This window comes from Protopterus annectens, chromosome 9.part0, assembly GCF_019279795.1.
Source record: "Protopterus annectens isolate FY-2018-M chromosome 9.part0, PAN1.0, whole genome shotgun sequence".
NCBI lineage: Eukaryota > Metazoa > Chordata > Ceratodontiformes > Protopteridae > Protopterus > Protopterus annectens.
Window position 1 is genome coordinate 25,001,336 of NC_056743.1, and position 23,863 is coordinate 25,025,198.

The 23,863-nt window shown below is 41.3% G+C and overlaps 1 protein-coding gene across 1 annotated transcript in view; it reads left to right on the plus strand.

Moving 5' to 3' along the window:
- The window catches only part of DHCR7 (7-dehydrocholesterol reductase), a 775,245-nt gene that overhangs the window by 342,437 nt on the left and 408,945 nt on the right, over window positions 1-23,863 (plus strand). Inside the window, exon 6 of the mRNA XM_044084804.1 lies at window positions 7,327-7,540. Within this exon, the coding sequence (XP_043940739.1) occupies window positions 7,327-7,540 (214 nt within the window). The remainder of the gene's footprint in view (window positions 1-7,326; window positions 7,541-23,863) is intronic.

Here is a 23,863-nt window from a genome sequence, read left to right on the forward strand (position 1 = left end):
TTTGTCTGAGTTACAGGCACTGATGGGTGTGGATCTCTTCATCATTTGTCTGAGTTACAGGCACTGATGGCTGTGTAACTCTTCATCATTTGTCTGAGTTACAGGCACTGATGGCTGTGGATCTCTTCATTATTTGTCTGAGTTAAAGGCGCTCATGGCTGTGGATCTCTTCATTATTTGCCTGAGTTACAGGCGCTGATGGGTGTTGATCTCTTCATTATTTGTCTGAGTTACAGGCGCTCATGGCTGTGCATCTCTTCATTATTTCTCTGAGTTACAGGCACTCATGGGTGTGGATCTCTTAGTTACAGACACTGATGGCTGTGGATCTCTTCATTATTTGTCTGAGTTACAGGCACTGATGGCTGTGGATCTCTTCATCATTTGTCTGAGTTACAGGCGCTCATGGGTGTGGATTTCTTCATTATTTGTCTGAGTTACAGGCACTGAATGGTGTGGATCTCTTTATTATTTGTCTGAGTCACAGGCACTGATGGGTGTGGATCTCTTCATTATTTGTCTGAGTTACAGGCACTGATGGCTGTAGATCTCTTCATCATTTGTCTGAGTTACAGGCACCGATGGGTGTGGATCTCTTCATTATTTGTCTATGTTACAGGCGCTGATGGCTGTGGATCTCTTAATTATTTGTCTGAGTTACAGGCACTGATGGCTGTGGATCTCTTCATTAATTGTCTGAGTTACAGGCACTGATGGGTATGGATCTCTTCATCATTTGTCTGAGTTACAGGCACTGATGGCTGTGGATCTCTTCATTATTTTTCTGAGTTACAGGCACTGATGGGTGTGGATCTCTTCATCATTTGTCTGAGTTACAGGCACTGATGGCTGTGGATCTCTTCATTATTTGTCTGAGTTACAGGCACTGATGACTGTGGATCTCTTCATTATTTGTCTGAGTTACAGGCATTGATGGGTGTGTAACTCTTCATTATTTGTCTGAGTTACAGGCACTGATGGGTGTGTAACTCTTCATTATTTGTCTGAGTTACAGGCAGTGATGGCTGTGTAACTCTTCATTATTTGTCTGAGTGACAGGCACTGATGGGTGTGGATCTCTTCATTATTTGTCTGAGTTACAGGCACTGATGGGTGTGGATCTCTTCATCATTTGTCTGAGTTACAGGCCGTGATGGCTGTGGATCTCTAAATTATTTGTCTGAGTTACAGGCGCTGATGGCTGTGTAACTCTTCATTATTTGTCTGAGTTACAGGCACTGATGGGTGTGGATCTCTTCATTATTTGTCTGAGTTACAGGCACTCATAGCTGTGGATCACTTCATTATTTTTCTGAGTTACAGGCACTGATGGGTGTGTAACTCTTTATTATTTGTGTGAGTTACAGGAGCTGATGGCTGTGGATCTCTTCATTATTTGTCTGAGTTACCGGCACTGATGGCTGTAGATCTCTTCATTATTTGTCTGAGTTACAGGCGCTGATGGCTGTGGATCTCTTCATTATTTGCCTGAGTTACAGGCGCTGATGGCTGTGGATCTCTTCGTTATTTGTCTGAGTTACAGGCACTTATGGCTGTGGATCTCTTCATTAATTATCTGAGTTACAGGCACTGATGGGTGTGGATCTCTTCATTATTTGTCTGAGTTACAGGCACTGATGGTTGTGTAACTCTTCATCATTTGTCTGAGTTACAGGCACTGATGGGTGTGGATCTCTTCATTATTTGTCTGAGTTACAGGCACTGATGGGTGTGGATCTCATCATTATTTGTCTGAGTTACAGGCACTGATGGCTGTGGATCTCTTCATTATTTGTCTGAGTCACAGGCGCTGACGGGTGTGGATCTCTTCATTATTTGTCTGAGTTACAGGCACTGATGAGTGTGGATCTCTTCATTATTTGTCTGAGTTACAGGCGCTGATGGCTGTGGATCTCTTCATTATTTGTCTGAGTTACAGGCATTGATGGGTGTGGATCTCTTCATTATTTGTCTGAGTTACAGGCACTGATGGCTCTGGATCTCTTCATTATTTGTCTGAGTTACAGGCGCTGATGGCTGTGGAACTCTTCATTATTTGTCTGAATTACAGGCACTGATGGGTGTGGATCTCTTCATTATTTGCCTGAGTTACAGGCACTGATGGGTGTGGATCTCTTCATTATTTGTCTGAGTTACAGGCATTGATGGGTGTGGATCTCTTCATCATTTGTCTGAGTTACAGGCACTGATGGGTGTGTAACTCTTCATTATTTGTCTGAGTTACAGGCACTGATGGCTGTGGATCTCTTCATCATTTGTCTGAGTTACAAGCGCTCATGGCTGTGGATCTCTTCATTATTTGTCTGAGTTACAGGCACTGATGGGTGTGGATTTCTTCATTATTTGTCTGAGTTACAAGCGCTCATGGCTGTGGATCTCTTCATTATTTGTCTGAGTTACAGGCACTGATGGGTGTGGATTTCTTCATTATTTGTCTGAGTTACAGGCACTCATGAATGTGGATCTCTTCATTATTTGTCTGAGTTACAGGCACTCATGAATGTGGATCTCTTCATTTTTTGTCTGAGTTACAGGCACTGATGGGTTTGTAACTCTTCATTATTTGTCTGAGTTACAGGCACTGATGGGTGTGGATCTCTTCATTATTTGTCTGAGTTACAGGCACTGATGGGTGTGGATCTCTTCATTATTTGTCTGAGTTACAGGAGCTGATGGCTGTGGATCTCTTCATTATTTGTCTGAGTTACAGGCGCTGATGGCTGTGGATCTCTTCATCATTTGTCTGAGTTACAGGCACTGATGGGTGTGTAACTCTTCATTATTTGTCTGAGTTACAGGCACTGATGGCTGTGTAACTCTTCATTATTTGTCTGAGCTACAGGCACTGACTGGTGTGGATCTCTTCATTATTTGTCTGAGTTGCAGGCACTGATGGGTGTGGATCTCTTCATTATTTGTCTGAGTTACAGGCACTGATGGCTGTGGATCTCTTCATCATTTGTCTGAGTTACAGGCACTGATGGCTGTGGATCTCTTCATTATTTGTCTGAATTACAGGCACTGATGGCTGTGGATCTCTTCATTATTTGTCTGAGTTACAGGCACTGATGGCTGTGGATCTCTTCATTATTTGGCTGAGTTACAGGCACTGATGGCTGTGGATCTCTTCATTATTTGCCTGAGTTACAGGCACTGATGGGTGTGGATCTCTTCATCATTTGTCTGAGTTACAGGCGCTGATGGGTGTGGATCTCTTCATTATTTGTCTGAGTTACAGGCACTGATGGGTGTGGATCTCTTCATTATTTGTCTGAGTTACAGGCGCTGATGGGTGTGGATCTCTTCATTATTTGTCTGATTTACTGGCATTGATGGGTGTGGATCTTTTCATTATTTGTCTGAGGTTACAGGCACTGATGGCTGTGGATCTCTTCATTATTTGTCTGAGTTACAGGCACTGATGGGTGTGGATCTCTTCATTATTTGTCTGAGTGACAGGCATTGATGGGTCTGGATCTCTTCATTATTTGTCTGAGTTACCGGCGCTCATGGCTGTGGATCTCTTCATTATTTGTCTGAGTTACAGGCACTCATGAATGTGGATCTCTTCATTATTTGTCTGAGTTACAGGCACTCATGAATGTGGATCTCTTCATTATTTGTCTGAGTTACAGGCACTGATGGGTGTGTAACTCATTATTTGTCTGAGTTACAGGCGCTGATGGTTGTGTAACTCTTCATTATTTGTCTGAGTTACAGGCACTGATGGCTGTGTAACTCTTCATTATTTGTCTGAGTTGGATCTCTTCATTATTTGTCTGAGTTACAGGCACTGGTGAGTGTGGATCTCTTCATTATTTGTCTGAGTTACAGGCACTGATGTGTGTGTAACTCTTAATTATTTGTCTGAGTTACAGGCACTGATGGGTGTGTAACTCTTCATTATTTGTCTGAGTTACAGGCACTGATGGGTGTGGATCTCTTCATTATTTGTCTGAGTTACAGGCACTGATGGGTGTGTAACTCTTCATTATTTGTCTGAGTTACAGGCACTGATGGCTGTGTAACTCTTCATTATTTGTCTGAGTTACAGGCACTGATGGGTGTGTAACTGTTCATTATTTGTCTGAGTTACAGGCACTGATGGCTGTGTAACTCTTCATTATTTGTCTGAGTTACAGGCACTGATGGGTGTGGATCTCTTCATTATTTGTCTGAGTTACAGGCGCTGATGGCTGTGTAACTCTTCATCATTTGTCTGAGTTACAGGCACTGATGAGTGTGGATCTCTTCATTATTTGTATGAGTTACAGGCACTGATGGCTGTGGATCTCTTCATTATTTGTCTGAGTTACAGGCACTGATGGGTGTGGAACTCTTCATTATTTGTCTGAGTTACAGGCACTGATGGCTGTGTAACTCTTCATTATTTGTCTGAGTTACAGGCACTGATGGGTGTGGATCTCTTCATTATTTGTCTGAGTTACAGGCACTCATGGCTGTGGATCTCTTCATTATTTGTCTGAGTTACAGGCACTGATGGGTGTGGGTCTCTTCATCATTTGTCTGAGTTACAGGCACTGATGGGTGTGGATCTCTTCATTATTTGTCTGAGTTACAGGCACTCATGGGTGAGTAAGTCTTCATCATTTTCCATACTGACCGGGTTTCCCTCAGGACTAACTCATCCTTTATGCCTAAGGTGGTCTCCAGTGTGGCTCTAAACCAATCCATCCATTTGCCAACCTTCTTCCCTAACCCTCAAAATAAAGGGGAAAGGATCCTGCACTCCTTGGACATGCACAGACAGCTCAGGTTCTACCTTGATAGGACTAAGCTTTTCAGAAAATCTGACCAGCTGCTAGTCAGCTTTGCTACAGGGGCAGAGGGTAAGACCATTTAAAAACAAACACTTTCCAAATGGATAGCACACTGCATCCATTTCTGCTACAAGCACCATAGAAAACCTACCCCACAGGGGATCAGACCACATTCCACTAGGGCTACTTCCACCTCTGCAGCATTTCGCAAGGGAGTCCCTAACAGGGACATCCTGGAGGCTGCCACCTAGCGTTCTGTACACACCTTCACCAAGCATTACCACCTGCCTGTCTTTTCCAAATCCAGGGCAGCATTTGCTACAGCTGTGTTGCAAGGCATGCTAGCCAGCTCTAACTCTTTTTGACTGCCTCCACCCTTCTTCAGCTTTGGGAATCCACCCAAGTGTGATGACTGCAACAATGAAACATGAAGAGTATAGTACAGTTGTGTACACTTACCATAAATATAGATGTTTGAGTGTATTCACTGTTGCAGTCCTGGTTTTCCTCCCTCCATCCCCCTGACTTTCTCTGTCTTTCTACTTCTCCTCTCTATGACCATTACTAATAGCATTTGGTATTTACTTTTTACTGTTGGTGTTTCCCACCATATACTAGCTCAATTGTTTGGGCGGCTCCTGACATTTGGGGCAAGAAAAACTGATGTAATGGCGTCGGCTGCCTGTTTTTTACTCCTGACGATCTGACGTCATGTAAGAAGTGACCGCATCCGACGCAGAAATACTAAGACTCTGGTATTCGGTCTGACTGAGAGCTACCTGCAGGCAGATAACCCAAGTGTGATGACTGCAACAGTGAATATACTCGAACATCTACATAAGTGTACACAACTGTACTTTTTGAGGACTGTATATGGAAGGCTGATGCTGATAACTGTTTAGAAGCCAGCTTGTAAAATAGGTAGAAAAACATTGAGCATGCTACAGGCTGCTGCATTCAGTGCCTGGGTTCAGACTAATTCAGTATGATGCGTTATCCCAGTGTATACAGGCTGCTGTATTCAGTGCCTGGGTTCAGACTAATTCAGTATGATGCGTTATCCCAGTGTATACAGGCTGCTGTATTCAGTGCCTGGGTTCAGACTAGTTCAGTATGATGCGTTATCCCACTTTATACAGGCTGCTGTATTCAGTGCCTGGGTTCAGACTAATTAAATTTGATGTATTACCCAGTGTATACAGGCTGCTCTATTCAGTTCCTGTGTTCAGCCTAATTCAGTATGATGAGTTACCCCAGTGTATACAGGCTGCTGTGTTCTGTGCCTAGTTTCAGACTAATTCAGTATGATATGTTACCCCAGTGTATACAGGCTGATGTATTCAGTGCCTGGGTTCAGACTAATTCAGTATGATGCGTTATCCCATTTTATACTGGCTGCTGTATTCAGTGCCTGGGTTCAGAGTAATTCAGTATGATGTTACCCCAGTGTTTACAGGCTTATGTATTCAGCCTGGTTTCAGACTAATTCAGTATGATGCGTTATCCCAGTTTATACTGGCTGCTGTATTCAGTGTCTGGGTTCAGAGTAATTCAGTAGGATGCGTTACCGCAGTGTATACAGGCTGCTGTATTCAGTGCCTGGGTTCAGACTAATTCAGTATGATGCGTTATCCTATTGTATATAGGCTGCTGTATTCAGTGCCTGGGTTCAGACTAATTCAGTATGATGCGTTATCCTATTGTATATAGGCTGCTGTATTCAGTGCCTGGGTTCAGACTAATTCAGTATGATGAGTTCTCCCATTGTATGCAGGCTGCTGTATTCAGTGCCTGTGTTCAGACTAATTCAGTATGATGCGTTATCCCAGTTTATACAGGCTGATGTATTCACTGCCTGAGTTCAGACTAATTCAGTATGATGCGTTATCCCAGTGTATACAGGCTGCTGTGTTAACTGCCTGGTTCAGACCAATTGAGTATGATGTTACCCCTGTGTATACTGGCTGATTTACATGTTCAGACTTTAATTTAGTGTGGTGAACTCTGTTGGTGGATGCAAAATGAACCTATGATGCCTGGTGAGTGGCCCTTGGTGGTGCTGGCCACATAAGTGAACTGTTTTTTTTAACTCACGATGGAATGGATTTAATAGAAATTAAAGCAGGCAGTGGGGGGGGGGAGATGAGTTATTTTACTTTGCAACATCAGTCCACATATGCGAGACGTTCTTCAGTTGCTAATTGACAAAAGTTCTGTACATTTACAGTGTTTTGCAGTGTATCTCTTAACTTTTAGTTACAGTTTGAAAGTGTAAAGTTGGTGTATGTATGTCTTTTAATTCAATTTATGCGATTGTTTATCCTCTAGGTACTATTAACAAGAACAAAGTTAGTGTGTATGTCTTCCAATTCATATTGCCTTTTAACATCTATGTACCTTGAGCAAGTATAACGTTAATGTTAGTCCTCTAATTCTGGTGTTCTGTTAACCTCGAGGTACATCTTTACAAGTACAAAGTTAATGTGTGTATATCCTCTAATTCTTGTGTGCTCTCAACCTCCAGGTACAGTTAACAAGTACCAAGTTAATGGACTTCAGGCTTGGATCATCACCCATGGGATTTGGCTGGCCAATGCTAACTATTTCCACTGGTTCTCTCCCACTGTAATTTTTGATAATTGGATACCTCTGCTGTGGTGTGCTAATATCCTGGGATACTCAGTTTCGATCTTTGCGATGGTCAAGGCTTATCTCTTTCCTAGTAGTGCAAAGGACTGGTGAGTAGCCATTTCTGGTATTATGGTTATTTTTCTTTGTCACTATTACCATTGATCTGTGATGTGTTGTTAATCAAAAAATATTTCTGTTACTTGTCTGATTTAAATGGGTGAGTGACCGGTTCAGTTGACCCTTTTCATTCAAGACTCGTGCCCCAAGACAGAAAACAGTTGCAACAAATTGTACGCTGTGTGTACAATAGAATTAGGTCATGTCTCCATATTTACAACATTGTGAAGCATGGTTGTAAAACATGCACAAACAATATATACTCAGAACTGTTTGAATAATGTACAATAATGGAGAGGAACAGACGGCATGACGCGTAATGGAAAAGGTTTGAATAATGTACAATAATGGAGAGGAACAGGCAGCGTGACATGTAATGGAAAAGTTTTGAATAATGTACAATAATGGAGAGGAACAGAGAGCGTGACGTGTAATGGAAAAGGTTTGAATAATGTACAATAATGGAGAGGAGCAGGCAGCGTGAAGTGTAATGGAAAAGGTTTGAATAATGTACAATAATGGAGAGGAGCAGGCAGCGTGAAGTGTAATGGAAAAGGTTTGAATAATGTACAATAATGGAGAGGAGCAGGCAGCGTGAAGTGTAATGGAAAAGGTTTGAATAATGTACAATAATGTAGATGAACAGACAGTGTGACGTGTAATGGAAAAGGTTTGAATAATGTACAATAATGGAGAGGAACAGACAGCGTGAAGTGTAATGGCAAAGGTTTGAATAAATTACAATAATGGAGAGGAACAGACAGCGTGACGTGTAATGGCAAAGGTTTGAATAATGTACAATAATGTAGAGTAACAGGCAGCGTGACGTGTAATGGAAAAGGTTTGAATAAATTACAATTATGGAGAGGGACATAGCGTGATGTGTAATGGACAAGGTTCGAATAATGTACAATAATGGAGAGGAACAGACAGCGTGACGTGTAATGGAAAAGGTTTGAATAATGTACAATAATGTAGAGGAACTGGCAGCGTGACGTGTAATGGAAAAGGTTTGAATAATGTACAATAATGGAGAGGAACAGGCAGCGTGACGTGTAATGGAAAAGGTTTGAATAATGTACAATAATGGAGAGGAACAGACAGCGTGACGTGTAATGGAAAAAGTTTGAATAATGTACAATAATGTAGAGGAACAGACGGCGTGACGTGTAATGGAAAAGGTTTGAATAATGTACAATAATGGAGAGGAACACACAGCGTGACGTGTAATGGAAAAGGTTTGAATAATGTACAATAATGGAGATGAACAGGCAGCGTGACGTGTAATGGAAAAGGTTTGAATAATGTACAATAATGGAGATGAACAGGCAGCGTGACATGTAATGGAAAAGGTTTGAATAAATTACAATAATGGAGAAGAACAGACAGCGTGACGTGTAATGGAAAAGGTTTGAATAATGTACAATAATGCAGAGGAACAGACAGCGTGACGTGTAATGGAAAAGGTTTGAATAATGTACAATCATGGACGGGAACAGACAGCGTGACGTGTAATGGAAAAGGTTTGAATAATGTACAATAATGGAGAGGAATAGACAGCGTGACGTGTAATGGAAAAGGTTTGAATAATGTACAATAATGGAGAGGAACAGGCAGCGTGACGTGTAATGGAAAAGGTTTGAATAAATTACAATTATGGAGAGGAACAGACAGCGTGACGTGTAATGGAAAAGGTTTGAATAATGTACAATACTGGGGAGGAACAGGCAGCGTGACGTGTAATGGAAAAGGTTTGAATAATGTACAATAATGGAGAGGAACAGGCAGCGTGACATGTAATGGAAAAGGTTTGAATAATGTACAATACTGGAGAGGAACAGACAGCGTGACGTGTAATGGAAAAGGTTTGAATAATGTACAGTAATGTAGAGGAACAGGCAGCATGACGTGTAATGGAAAAGGTTTGAATAATGTACAATACTGGAGAGGTACAGGCATCGTGACGTGTAATGGAAAAGGTTTGAATAAATTACAATAATGGAGAGGAACAGACAGCGTGACGTGTAATGGAAAAGGTTTGAATAATGTACAATAATGGAGAGGAACAGACAGCGTGACGTGTAATTGGAAAGGTTTGAATAATGTACAATAATGTAGAGGAAAAGGCAGCGTGACGTGTAATGGAAAAGGTTTGAATAATGTACAATAATGGAGAGGAACAGACAGCGTGACGTGTAATGGAAAAGGTTTGAATAATGTACAATAATGGAGAGGAACAGAGAGCGAGACGTGTAATGGAAAAGGTTTGAATAATGTACAATTATGGACGGGAACAGACAGCGTGACGTGTAATGGAAAAGGTTTGAATAATGTACAATAATGGAGAGGAACAGGCAGCGTGACGTGTAATGGAAAAGGTTTGAATAATGTACAATAATGTAGAGGAACAGGCAGCGTGACGTGTAATGGAAAAGGTTTGAATAATGTACAATAATGGAGAGGAACAGACAGCGTGACGTGTAATGGAAAAGGTTTGAATAATGTACAATAATGGAGAGGAACAGACAGGGTGACGTGTAATGGAAAAGGTTTGAATAATGTACAATAATGTAGAGGAACAGGCAGCATGACGTGTAATGGAAAAGGTTTGAATAATGTACAATAATGGAGAGGAACAGACAGCGTGACGTGTAATGGAAAAGGTTTGAATAATGTACAATAATGTAGAGGAACAGACAGTGTGACGTGTAATGGAAAAGGTTTGAATAATGTACAATAATGGAGAGGAACAGACAGCGTGACGTGTAATGGAAAAGGTTTGAATAATGTACAATAATGGAGAGGAACAGACAGCGTGACGTGTAATGGAAAAGGTTTGAATAATGTACAATAATGGAGAGGAACAGACAGCGTGACGTGTAATGGAAAAGGTTTGAATAATGTACAATAATGGAGAGGAACAGACAGCGTGACGTGTAATTGAAAAGGTTTGAATAATGTACAATAATGTAGAGGAAAAGGCAGCGTGACGTGTAATGGAAAAGGTTTGAATAATGTACAATAATGGAGAGGAACAGACAGCGTGACGTGTAATGGAAAAGGTTTGAATAATGTACAATAATGGAGAGGAACAGACAGCGTGACGTGTAATGGAAAAGGTTTGAATAATGTACAATACTGGAGAGGAACAGACAGCGTGACGTGTAATGGAAAAGGTTTGAATAATGTACAATAATGGACGGGAACAGACAGCGTGACATGTAATGGGAAAGGTTTGAATAATGTACAATAATGGAGAGGAACAGACAGCGTGACGTGTAATGGAAAAGGTTTGAATAATGTACAATAATGGAGAGGAACAGGCAGCGTGACGTGTAATGGAAAAGGTTTGAATAATGTACAATAATGGAGAGGAACAGGCAGCGTGAAGTGTAATGGAAAAGGTTTGAATAATGTACAATAATGGAGAGGAACAGACAGCGTGACGTGTAATTGAAAAGGTTTGAATAATGTACAATAATGTAGAGGAAAAGGCAGCGTGACGTGTAATGGAAAAGGTTTGAATAATGTACAATAATGGAGAGGAACAGACAGTGTGACGTGTAATGGAAAAGGTTTGAATAATGTACAATAATGGAGAGGAACAGACAGCGTGACGTGTAATGGAAAAGGTTTGAATAATGTACAATACTGGAGAGGAACAGACAGTGTGACGTGTAATGGAAAAGGTTTGAATAATGTACAATAATGGAGAGGAACAGGCAGCGTGAGATGTAATGGAAAAGGTTTGAATAATGTACAATACTGTAGAGGAACAGACAGCGTGACGTGTAATGGAAAAGGTTTGAATAATGTACAATAATGGAGAGGAACAGGCAGCGTGACGTGTAATGGAAAAGGTTTGAATAATGTACAATAATGGAGAGGAACAGGCAGCGTGATGTGTAATGGAAAAGGTTTGAATAATGTACAATAATGGAGAGGAACAGACAGCGTGACATGTAATGGAAAAGGTTTGAATAATGTACAATAATGTAGAGGAACAGACAGCGTGACGTGTAATGGAAAAGGTTTGAATAATGTACAATAATGGAGAGGAACAGACAGCGTGACGTGTAATGGAAAAGGTTTGAATAATGTACAATAATTCAGAGGAACAGACAGCGTGACGTGTAATGGAAAAGGTTTGAATAATGTACAATAATGGAGAGGAACAGACAGCGTGACGTGTAATGGAAAAGGTTTGAATAATGTACAATACTGGAGAGGAACAGACAGCGTGACGTGTAATGGAAAAGGTTTGAATAATGTACAATACTGGAGAGGAACAGACAGTGTGACGTGTAATGGAAAAGGTTTGAATAATGTACAATAATGGAGAGGAACAGGCAGCGTGACATGTAATGGAAAAGGTTTGAATAATGTACAATACTGTAGAGGAACAGACAGCGTGACGTGTAATGGAAAAGGTTTGAATAATGTACAATAATGGAGAGGAACAGGCAGCGTGACGTGTAATGGAAAAGGTTTGAATAATGTACAATAATGGAGAGGAACAGGCAGCGTGAAGTGTAATGGAAAAGGTTTGAATAATGTACAATAATGGAGAGGAACAGACAGCGTGACGTGTAATGGAAAAGGTTTGAATAATGTACAATAATGGAGAGGAACAGACAGCGTGACGTGTAATGGAAAAGGTCTGAATAATGTACAATAATGGAGAGGAACAGACAGCGTGACGTGTAATGGAAAAGGTTTGAATAAATTACAATTATGGAGAGGAACAGACAGCGTGACGTGTAATGGAAAAGGTTTGAATAATGTACAATACTGGAGAGGAACAGACAGCGTGACGTGTAATGGAAAAGGTTTGAATAATGTACAATAATGGAGAGGAACAGACAGCGTGACGTGTAATGGAAAAGGTTTGAATAATGTACAATACTGGAGAGGAACAGGCATCATGACGTGTAATGGAAAAGGTTTGAATAAATTACAATTATGGAGAGGAACAGACAGCGTGATGTGTAATGGAAAAGGTTTGAATAAATTACAATAATGGAGAGGAACAGACAGCGTGAAGTGTAATGGAAAAGGTTTGAATAATGTACAATAATGGAGTGGAACAGACAGCGTGACGTGTAATAGAAAAGGTTTGAATAATGTACAATAATGGAGAGGAACAGACAGCGTGACGTGTAATGGAAAAGGTTTGAATAATGTACAATAATGTAGAGGAACAGATGGCGTGACGTGTAATGGAAAAGGTTTGAATACCCACACCTCCAGGTTGGTGGCTACGCACGAAGCATCGGAAACCATCCAGGTGCAATTAACCACAGGCAAAACTGCTCTACAATTTGTAGCATGCTACAGGCCACCCTCTCAATCTCAGGAAACCCACACAGCCTTCCTGAAGATACTGGAGGGTATAAATGTATCACCAAACACCATCATATTGGGTGACTTCAACTACCCGAATATAGACTGGGAACATTACTTAAGCTCAAACTTTCTGGCCCAAAGGTTCTTGGAGTTCATAAATTCAAATGCCATGGAATAACTAGTCACCGTCCCCACAAGAGGAGAAAATATACTAGATCTCATCATCACGAACATGGGGCCAAAATGCTCCACACCGGAAGTATATCCCTCATTGGTGAGATCAGATCATAAACTAATCTCACTAGAAATCCACATCCCGCCCCCACCCCAAACAAAAAAGACCACAGTGAAGAACTTCTCTAAAGCAAACTTCACACTACTCAAGACAGGTGTGGTATCCTTCAAGCCCCCCGAGCCAATGGAAACCACAACCCAAGCTGTGGAAGCCCTTACAAATGCCTTCTATGAACACCTTCAGGACTGCATGGATCAGGCAATCCCAAATAAAACCAAGACTCTTTCCACCAAGGGCAAACGTCCAGTCTGGTGGACCCCAGCCATAAACAAACTTTACAATAAGAGGAGAAAGCTATTACATGATAGAGCAAAATCCCAAAAAGGCAAGGCATCTTTGATCAGCACTAGCAAGAAACTACGATCCCTCATAAAATCATCCAAGGCCAACTTTGAGAGAAAAATTGCCATAGATTCAAAAGACAATCATAAGGCCTTCTTCAGCTATATCAGAAACCTGGGTGGAAACTCCCAGATATGCTCAGAATTAGTCCAAAATGATACAAAAATCACTGAACCCACAGACATTGCCAACATACTGGCAGACAGGTTCAGCGCAAACTTCACCCCCCCCCCCAAAAGGAGAGATAACTATCCCAACTGAGAGTAGCCTCCCAGACATCTCAAATGAGCAGGTGAAAGCTGCTCTCTCTAAAGCTAAAAACACAGCATCAATGGGACCGGATTGGGTCCCCAGCTGTGTGCTACATGAACTCAATGAAGAACTAAACCCGCACATAAGGCAGCTGTTTAATCTTAGCCTCACCACAGGATATGTGCCCAAGGAGTGGCGTACGGCAACTGTGGTCCCACTCCACAAAGGCGGTGCCTCTACGGACCCTGGTAATTACCGCCCATAAGCTTAACAAGCCTGGTCTGCAAAGCTATGGAGAGGATCATAATGGAACTCATAAACAAGGACATAGGGGACTTGCAGACCTTGGACCCAACCCAGTTTGGCTTTGCCAAGGGCAGATCTTGCCATTTGAACTTGGTCGACTTCTTCGAAACAGTCACCAAGGCCATTGATGAGGGAAAGGCAGTCCATACAGCCTACCTTGACCTTGCAAAAGCTTTCGACACAATACCCCACTTGGGTATTATAGAGAAATTTACCAGCTTAAATGTAAACCCATATGTCACAAGATGGGTTGCAAACTGGCTTAAGGACAGAACCCACAGGGTTAGAGTTGCTGGAGCCATGTCAGACTCCAAGCCGGTTACAAGTGGAGTCCCACAGGGCTCAGTCCTTGGTCCCCTATTGTTCGGCATCTACTTCTCAGAAGTACAGGCAAACATAGGAGGACTATGGCTGACAAAGTTTGCGGATGACTGCAAACTGGGTGCCATAGTGGATAGTACATCGGACACAGACATCCTTCAGAGGGGTCTCATGGAAACTGATAGCTGGTGCCAGAGCCATGGCCTGAAGTTAAACGCAAAAAAGTGTATAGTCATACCCTTCGGGAAAAACAAGGTAACCCCAAGCTACCATATAGGTGGCAACCCACTAAGCACAGAAGAGGTTATCGGGGACCTGGGGACCGAGGTTGACAGTGGCCTCTCATTTGATGCTCACGTTGCTAAAGTGGTTCGAAAGACCTTCTACATTGCCCACCTGATCATGAAGGGATTCACATCCAGATCAAGTGAGGTCATTGTTCCCCTGTACTCTTCACTTATCAGACCAATGATCGAGTACAATGCCCCATTCGGGATGTATCTCACCCGACACCTGCAGCAATTGAAGAGACCCCAAAAGTTCCTCACCAAAAGGATAAAGGGACTCCAAAACCTGTCATATGCTGCCAGACTGAAGAAACTCCAACTCTATTCAGTTGCATACCGTCTGCTCAGAGGTGACCTGTGCCTGACATACAAGGCCATGACCAACCCGGAATTAATGGACATGCTCCACCTCAAAAAATCCAAATCCACCAAAACCACTAGAGCAAGAGACTTAAACCTTAGCACGGATATAAATAGGACGTGCTGGAGGGATAGATTTATCACCCAGAGACTCCCCGTGCTGTGGAATAAAATCCCGGTCCATGTGAGGCAGAGCACCTCGCTGGCTCTGTTCAAGAGAAATCTTGACCGGTGGATGGGAGATCTTAGATTTACCCCGGGAATCATCTCTGTGTCACTACTGGACAGAGGCACAACAAACTAATGGGCACAGTATTTCTAACATAAGGGGCAGCATAAGCCACATAACTTTGGGCTAGGCTTATAAATGCCCTAGGGCAGTTAGCCTAGTATAAACCTATGAACCTATGAACCTATGAATAATGTACAATACTGGAGAGGAACAGACAGTGTGACGTGTAATGGAAAAGGTTTGAATAATGTACAATAATAGAGAGGAACAGACAGCGTGACGTGTAATGGAAAAGGTTTGAATAATGTACAATAATGGAGAGGAACAGGCAGCGTGACGTGTAATGGAAAAGGTTTGAATAATGTACAATAATGGAGAGGAACACACAGTGTGACGTGTAATGGAAAAGGTTTGAATAATGTACAATAATGGAGAGGAACAGATAGCGTGACGTGTAATGGAAAAGGTTTGAATAATGTACAATAATGTAGAGGAACAGACAGTGTGACGTGTAATGGAAAAGGTTTGAATAATGTACAATAATGTAGAGGAACAGACAGAGTGACGTGTAATGGAAAAAGTTTGAATAATGTACAATAATGGAGAGGAACAGACAGCATGACGTGTAATGGAAAAGGTTTGAATAATGTACAATAATGGAGAGGAACAGACAGCGTGACGTGTAATGGAAAAGGTTTGAATAATGTACAATAATGGAGAGGAACAGACAGCGTGACGTGTAATGGAAAAGGTTTGAATAATGTACAATAATGGAGAGGAACAGACAGCGTGACGTGTAATGGAAAAGGTTTGAATAATGTACAATAATGGAGATGAACAGACAGCGTGACTTGTAATGGAAAAGGTGTGAATAATGTACAATAATGGAGAGGAACAGACAGCGTGACGTGTAATGGAAAAGGTTTGAATAATGTACAATAATGGAGAGGAACAGACAGTGTGACATGTAATGGAAAAGGTTTGAATAATGTACAATAATGGAGAGGAACAGACAGCGTGACGTGTAATGGAAAAGGTTTGAATAATGTACAATAATGTAGAGGAACAGGCAGCGTGAAGTGTAATGGAAAAGGTTTGAATAATGTACAATAATGGAGAGGAACAGGCAGCGTGACATGTAATCGAAAAGGTTTGAATAAATTACAATTATGGAGAGTAACAGACAGCGTGAAGTGTAATGGAAAAGGTTTGAATAATGTACAATAATGTAGAGGAACAGGCAGCGTGACGTGTAATGGAAAAGGTTTGAATAATGTACAATAATGGAGAGGAACAGACAGCGTGACGTGTAATGGAAAAGGTTTGAATAATGTACAATAATGGAGAGGAACAGACAGCCTGACGTGTAATGGAAAAGGTTTGAATAATGTACAATAATGGAGAGGAACAGGCAGCATGACGTGTAATGGAAAAGGTTTGAATAATGTACAATAATGGAGATGAACAGGCAGCGTGACGTGTAATGGAAAAGGTTTGAATAAATTACAATAATGGAGAGGAACAGACAGCGTGATGTGTAATGGAAAAGGTTTGAATAATGTACAATAATGGAGAGGAACAGACAGCGTGACGTGTAATGGAAAAGGTTTGAATAATGTACAATAATGGAGAGTAACAGGCAGCGTGACGTGTAATGGAAAAGGTCTGAATAATGTACAATTATGGAGATGAACAGACAGCGTGACGTGTAATGGAAAAGGTTTGAATAATGTATAATAATGGATAGGAACAGACAGCATGACGTGTAGTGGAAAAGGTTTGAATAAATTACAATAATGGAGAGGAACAGACAGCGTGACGTGTAATGGAAAAGGTTTGAATAATGTACAATAATGGAGATGAACAGGCAGCGTGACGTGTAATGGAAAAGAATGATGGAAGGAGAAATGGTCAGATAATATGAGGGAGACTGGGGTAGGTACCTCCAGACTATGGCAGGGAGTCTGGGGTAGGTACCTCCAGACTGTAGCACACCTGGGCATGTCATCTGTTCAGCATAAAAATAAATATTTAAGTAGTTATAGCAATAATTACATGCACTAGGCAAATTTCAACTATTCATAAGAGTTTTTTTTTAGTTAATGGAAACAGAATGCTGGCCTTGTATGAAAGGATTAGGGCTGCAGTAGATTTGTAGCCTTGTGTGTAAGGATTAGGGCCGCAATAGCTCTGTAACCTTAAATGTAAGGATTAGGGCTGCAGTAGCTCTGTAGCCTTATGTGTAAGGATTAGGGCTGCAGTAGATCTGTAGCCTTATGAGTAAGGATTAGGGCTGCAGTAGATCTGTAGCCTTATGAGTAGGGATTAGGGTCGCAGTAGCTGTGTAATCTTAAATGTAAGAATTAGGGCTGCAGTAGCTCTGTAGCCTTATGTGTAAGGATTAGGGCTGCAGTAGATCTGTAGCCTTATGAGTAGGGATTAGGGTCACAGTAGCTGTGTAATCTTAAATGTAAGGATTAGGGCTGCAGTAGCTCTGTAGCCTTATGTGTAAGGATTAGGGCTGCAGTAGATCTGTAGCCTTATGAGTAGGGATTAGGGCCGCAGTAGCTCTGTAACCTTAAATGTAAGGATTAGGGCTGCAGTAGCTCTGTAGCCTTATGTGTAAGGATTAGGGCTGCAGTAGATCTGTAGCCTTATGAGTAGGGATTAGGGCTGCAGTAGCTATGTAGCCGTATGACTAAGGATTAGGGCTGCAGTAGCTCTGTAACCTTAAATGTAAGGATTAGGGCTGCAGTAGATTTGTAGCATTGTGTGTAAGGATTAGAGTTGCAGTATCTCTTTAGCCTTATGAGTAAGGACTACGGCTGTAGTAGTTCTGTAGCCTTATGAGTAAGGATTATTGCTGCAGTAGCTCTCTAGCCATATGAGTAAGGATTAGGTCTGCAGTAGCTCTGTAAACTTAAATGTAAGGATTAGGGCTGCAGTAGATCTGTAGCCTTATGAGTAGGGATTAGGGCCGCAATAGCTCTGTAACCTTAAATGTAAGGATTAGGGCTGCAGTAGCTCTGTAGCCTTATGTGTAAGGATTAGGGCTGCAGTAGATCTGTAGCCTTATGAGTAGGGATTAGGGCCGCAGTTGCTCTGTAGCCGTATGACTAAGGATTAGGGCTGCAGTAGCTCTGTTACCTTAAATGTAAGGATTAGGGCTGCAGTAGATTTGTAGCCTTATGTGTAAGGATTAGGGCTGCAGTAGATCTGTAGCCTTATGAGTAGGGATTAGGGCCGCAGTAGCTCTGTAGCCGTATGACTAAGGATTAGGGCTGCAGTAGCTCTGTTACCTTAAATGTAAGGATTAGGGCTGCAGTAGATTTGTAGCATTGTGTGTAAGGATTAGAGTTGCAGTGTCTCTGTAGCCTTTGAGTAAGGACTACGGCTGTAGTAGCTCTGTAGCCTTATGAGTAAGGATTATTGCTGCAGTATCTCTTTAGCCTTATGAGTAAGGACTACGGCTGTAGTAGCTGTGTAGCCTTATGAGTAAGGATTATTGCTGCAGTAGCTCTGTAGCCGTATGAGTAAGGATTAGGTCTGCAGTAGCTCTGTAAACTTAAATGTAAGGATTAGGGCTGCAGTAGATTTGTAGCCTTGTGTGTAAGGATTAGAGTTGAAGTAGCTCTGTAGCCATATGAGTAAGGATTAGGGCTGCAGTAGATTTGTGCAGTTTGTTGCAGACTCCTGTTGTTTGGCTTCATCACTCGAGTCTCTACTTCTAGGAAAGGAGAGGCCCACATGCTACCAGGCAGTTCTAGGGAAGGGGGTGGGGCAGAACAATAGAGAAGTGAAGGAAGAAATGTGAAGTATTTTATGTATTTGTACAGTATGCTAACATTTATACTTCCCCTATTAAACCCCCTAAGTGAGTGTTGTATGAAGTCACATTTCTGATGCTTGTATTAGTACATTTATTTATTGATTCATTGACAGTTTTTTACTGGGAAGGTCCGATTCGGCACAGGTGCCCTATTTCAGTGGAGGCCTAGAGAGGAGAGACTCTCCAAGATATCCTATTTAATGCAGTCAGTATTTACTATAACACCTTTTGTATTGCAGTTTCAGTCAATGCAGTGTAATAGTCAGTATAATACAATTTGTATTGCTGTTTACAAACATTACATTTACAAGTCTTGTACTGAGACTTTACAGATAGGAGACTGGTGTATAAGATAGGTAGAAGTGATTTAAGAAACAATACAGTGAGGTATTAGAGGGGATAAGCAACTTTACGTGTTAATAGAGAAGTAGCAATGGAATGGAAATTTGGCTGTACAAAGTTAGAAGTAGGTATAGCAGTTTAAGAAGTACAGTAAAGTATTAGAAGAGGATAAGCAGGTTAAGAGGTTTAGTGCTTTAAAGAGAGGTTTAAGAAGGCCATGAAGGATGTTAGGCCATGCTGTGTCCCAGATGAGGAGCAACGACAAAGCCAGGAAGCAGAGAAGTCTTTTAGTAATGGTTTGAAAGAATGAAGGTGTGAGATTAGACCTGATTAATACAGAAATTTAATTCCAAGTTCTAGTTACATTATTGGAATACAGACTGACCCCAGCAGCCCTTTCTGGTTTGTAGATGGTAAACTGTTTAATTATTATTATTTATTTGTATTTGTTTACTGGGAAGGTCCGACTGGGTAATACCCATTTTCAGCGGAGTCTCGGGAAGAAAAGCTCCATTTGTTTAGACTGCATTATACTTAGTCCCAGTCAAACACAGAGTAGTTACATTTCTATTTACATTTACACACATATACTAGCTACATTTATACATTGTAAGATTTTACAGAGGTAGAAGTTACTAAAGAGAAGCCCATGTGCAACTTAGTGACTTGTACAGGCAGCAGTTATGTATAAAAATGTATTCATTTCAGTGAGAGGTTGAGAGTATTCTGTTTATCATTTGTTCAGTTCTTTATCATTTGACAAAGGGGATGGTTTGGTCGATAGTATTGGAGTATGGGTCTAATTGCTGGGTAGGCAAATGCGGTATAGATGATTTTTGTGGGTTAAGATGACCTGGGTATAAGCTAGGCGGTGAGGAAGTAAAAGCCAGTTAAGTGTTTTTAGTGTTAAATAGCAGTGGGGCTGGTAATTTTTTGCAAGGAAATCTGGCATCTTTGTTGTTGCTTTGTTCAGGTTTAGAAATAAGTGAGGCTTGTACATTGGTCAGGACAGGGGCTTCATGTAGGAGAGACAGTAAGAGATAAGTGATAGCTGAAGTTAGCATGCTAGAGTTTGCAAGGAATTTACTCTGTGAAGAGTACCTAATTTTTGATTTTTGTTTTGGCAATGTAAATACAATTTAAGATGGTTATTGACTGTCATGCCAAGTAGTTTTGTATGTGACGTAACATCAATCATAGTATTGTTTAAGGAAGAAAATATTTTTTTTCCCGTAGAAATTGGATTTTGGAAAAACAAGATGTTGTTTTGTTTTTTTGGTAATTTAGTAGCAGGTAATTATCTTGTAGTCAACCTTTAACAGTTAAAGTTTCTGTAATTCTCTGAAGTGTATGAGGTTATCTGACGTGCATATTAGGGTAGAATTGTCATTACATTTTATGAAGCAAGGTTGCTGAGAGGATTTATGTAAACTGTATTGAATATATTAAGGAGTAGAGGGCTGAGAATGGAGCCCTGTGGCACAGCTGTATTGACAGGAAAGGGGGAAAAGTGGAGAGCCATTTAACAAATTTGTATCTATTGGTTACGTAGTTGTTAAACCATAGTAGTATAGGTTATGATAGCCCAAGGGAAGGCATTTGACAGAGGAGTGTTTGTGAGAGACTAGAGTAGAAGCTTTGTAGAGATCAAGGAGTACAGAGTAAGCAAATTTGCCCTTGTCTCTGACTTTGTGAATGTTAATAAGGCCATGATAATGCTATGGATTGGTTTAAAACCATGCTGTGTGGGGTCAGGAACTTTTCCAGAAGGATGGGTTTAAGTAGATGTTTGTGAATACACTTCTCCAGAAGTTTTGAAAAAGGGAATAATACGGTGATAAGTCTGAAATTGGTTATATCTGATGAGGTTCCTGCTTTACGAAGGGGACGATGACATATTTTTTCCATAGCGAAGGAATGGTATGGATGTTTTTCATGTTTCATTGTTGCAGTCATTACATTTGGGTAATCTGATGGCAGGTTGCCATCAGTTGGCCTGATTAACAAAGTCTTGGGTCCTGCTTCGGTTGCTGTCCCTTCTTCCATGACATCAGGTCGTCAGGGGTATAAAACATGCAGCCGACGCCATTTTCATCAGTCTTTCTTGCCGCGCGGTGCCCGAAGCAGAAGCAGTTTGCAAGTGCTGGTCGGCAGACTCCTGAAATTTTCATTTTTGAGTTTCAGAACCGAAGTCTTCAACCTAAAGCTAACTACCCCGTTGGGGAAACTTTTTCTTACTCCTTACTGATGTCAGTAAAAGTTAATAATTTTATTACTTGTGGGAAGCAAATACTTCATAAGGATTTTCATTTGTACTGTATTCCTTGCCTAGGCCCTGATCACAATGTGCCTTGCTGTCGGTTTTGTGCTAAATTTAATCAACGCACTATTAAACGTCGGTATATTTTTGCTTCAAAATATTTTGGCTCAAAATTTAACTATCCAGAAATGTCATTTGTTAGCAGTCTGACTTCCGGAATACACAAAAAACGCAAAGAAAAAAACAGAGACAGATCGTTGAGGTCCAAAACTGATGATGAAGCTTCTCCTAAGTCAGTCGCCGGTTCGCCAGTACTCAGTGAGGTGCTTTCGCAGCCCCTGATAACCCGCTACTTTTGATTCGCAGGCCTCTACTGAGACCCATTCAGAGTTTGGTATGCCGCGAGGTACTTAGTATTGAACCCGCAAATGTCTCTACCTTAGATGGGTCCAGAGCCGCTGAGCAGGCACCGGCTTCTTATATCCCTGACGACCTGATGTCATGGAAGAAGGGACAGCAACTGACGCAGGACCCAAGACTTTGTTAATCAGGCCGACTGAGGGCAACCTGCCAGCAAATTACCCAAATGTAAAGACTGCAACAGTGAATACACTCGAACATCTACATTTGTGGTAAGTGTACACAACTGTACTTTCCTTGATAGATCTATTAATTAGGATAGGCACATGATAGGCTTTGGAGCTGGAAGCTAGCCTGAGGCATTCGGCTCTGAGATTATCTGCTGAAGGAGAAGAGGGTTGCAGTTTAAGGTGCATCAGTTTGATGTAGGAGGTCTGGATGAGTTTTAGAGTGAAACGGGATGGTTTGTTCTCTGATGAGAAAGCATGTTAGGATTGTTAGGTGGAAAATCTTTGTCTAGGGCTTTAATGCATTTTGTAAAATTTGTATTAAAGTAAGAAGTTATTTCAGAGGGAGAGTTACTTGGGGCAGGATTAGAAGTGGTGCTTGTTCCAGGATGGAGTATATTATTAATAAAAGGCCAGAATTTTTTATGGCTGGAATGCTGATTTAGTAAGAGGTTAAGGTATAGATTTCCTTGTCTATGGTAATTCGTCTTTTAGTATAGTTACGTAGTTCTTTAAAGTGTTGTAGGTGTTGGGAAGATCTATATTTTAGCCATTTATCTGCTGTTGTCAGTCTCCACATAACCCATGACTGTGGGTTTGGTTCTGAGCCTTCAAATCTGTCGAGCTAAGCTCTACCCACAGTGCTCCTCACCAAATCACCTCAGATCTCATTTGCTGCTTTGTAGTGTCAGACTCGTTCTATATGAACTCTTGAGCAGTAGCTTACTGTAAGTCTTATTTTATATCTTTTTTTTTCTAAACTTGTTGTATATCCTACCTGCTCCTCTTCAGGTACTCTGTACATCGTGTGTGTGTGCCCTTTTCCCTCTTTCTACCTTTGGTAGTTTCTTGAGTACCATTGTTTGTACCTTTTCCCTTTTACCTCTGGGTGAATCTTCCATAGCACTGCTGGTATCCCCTTCTTTCTTTTTCTTTTTTTCTAAAGAGAAAACTTTTTTCTGTCCTGTAATTTTCTGGTGTGTCTGACTTGTGGCCATTACTTTTTCTTTTTATGTCAATGGCTGACAAAACTCAAAAACCCTCTAAAGACACCTCAGGTTTCAAGAGGTGCCAGAAATGTGACAGACAAATGCCAAACTTGGATGAACACACTGTGTGTGTGTGTGTGTGTGGTCCATCTTCAAGAAGACTGTGCGATTTGTCATAGCTTCATCCACAGGGCATTGATAGATTGTAAAAATAAGTTAATCTTAAAGGGTCTCCTTAAATCTGATTGTGAAGAGACTATATCAAGTCCCAAAACAGATTCAAGTACATCATCTTTGGCATCTTCGTCTAAGACCAAGAAATTGATTCAAACAGTGCTGACAGCATCGTCGGAACCACCAACTAAAATCATGAAGATTCCTACGGTTTCGACAACTCCTTCAGAACTGGTAATTCAAGCTGGCCAGTCTTTGGTGACGGTGATGCCTGCTACTGCACCAACCTCTTTGACGGCGAGCGTTTCATCATCCCATCCAACTATGTCAGTACCGACCAATGGAACTGAAGATTACTTCAGTCAATTATGTCCCACGATCCAGATACTCA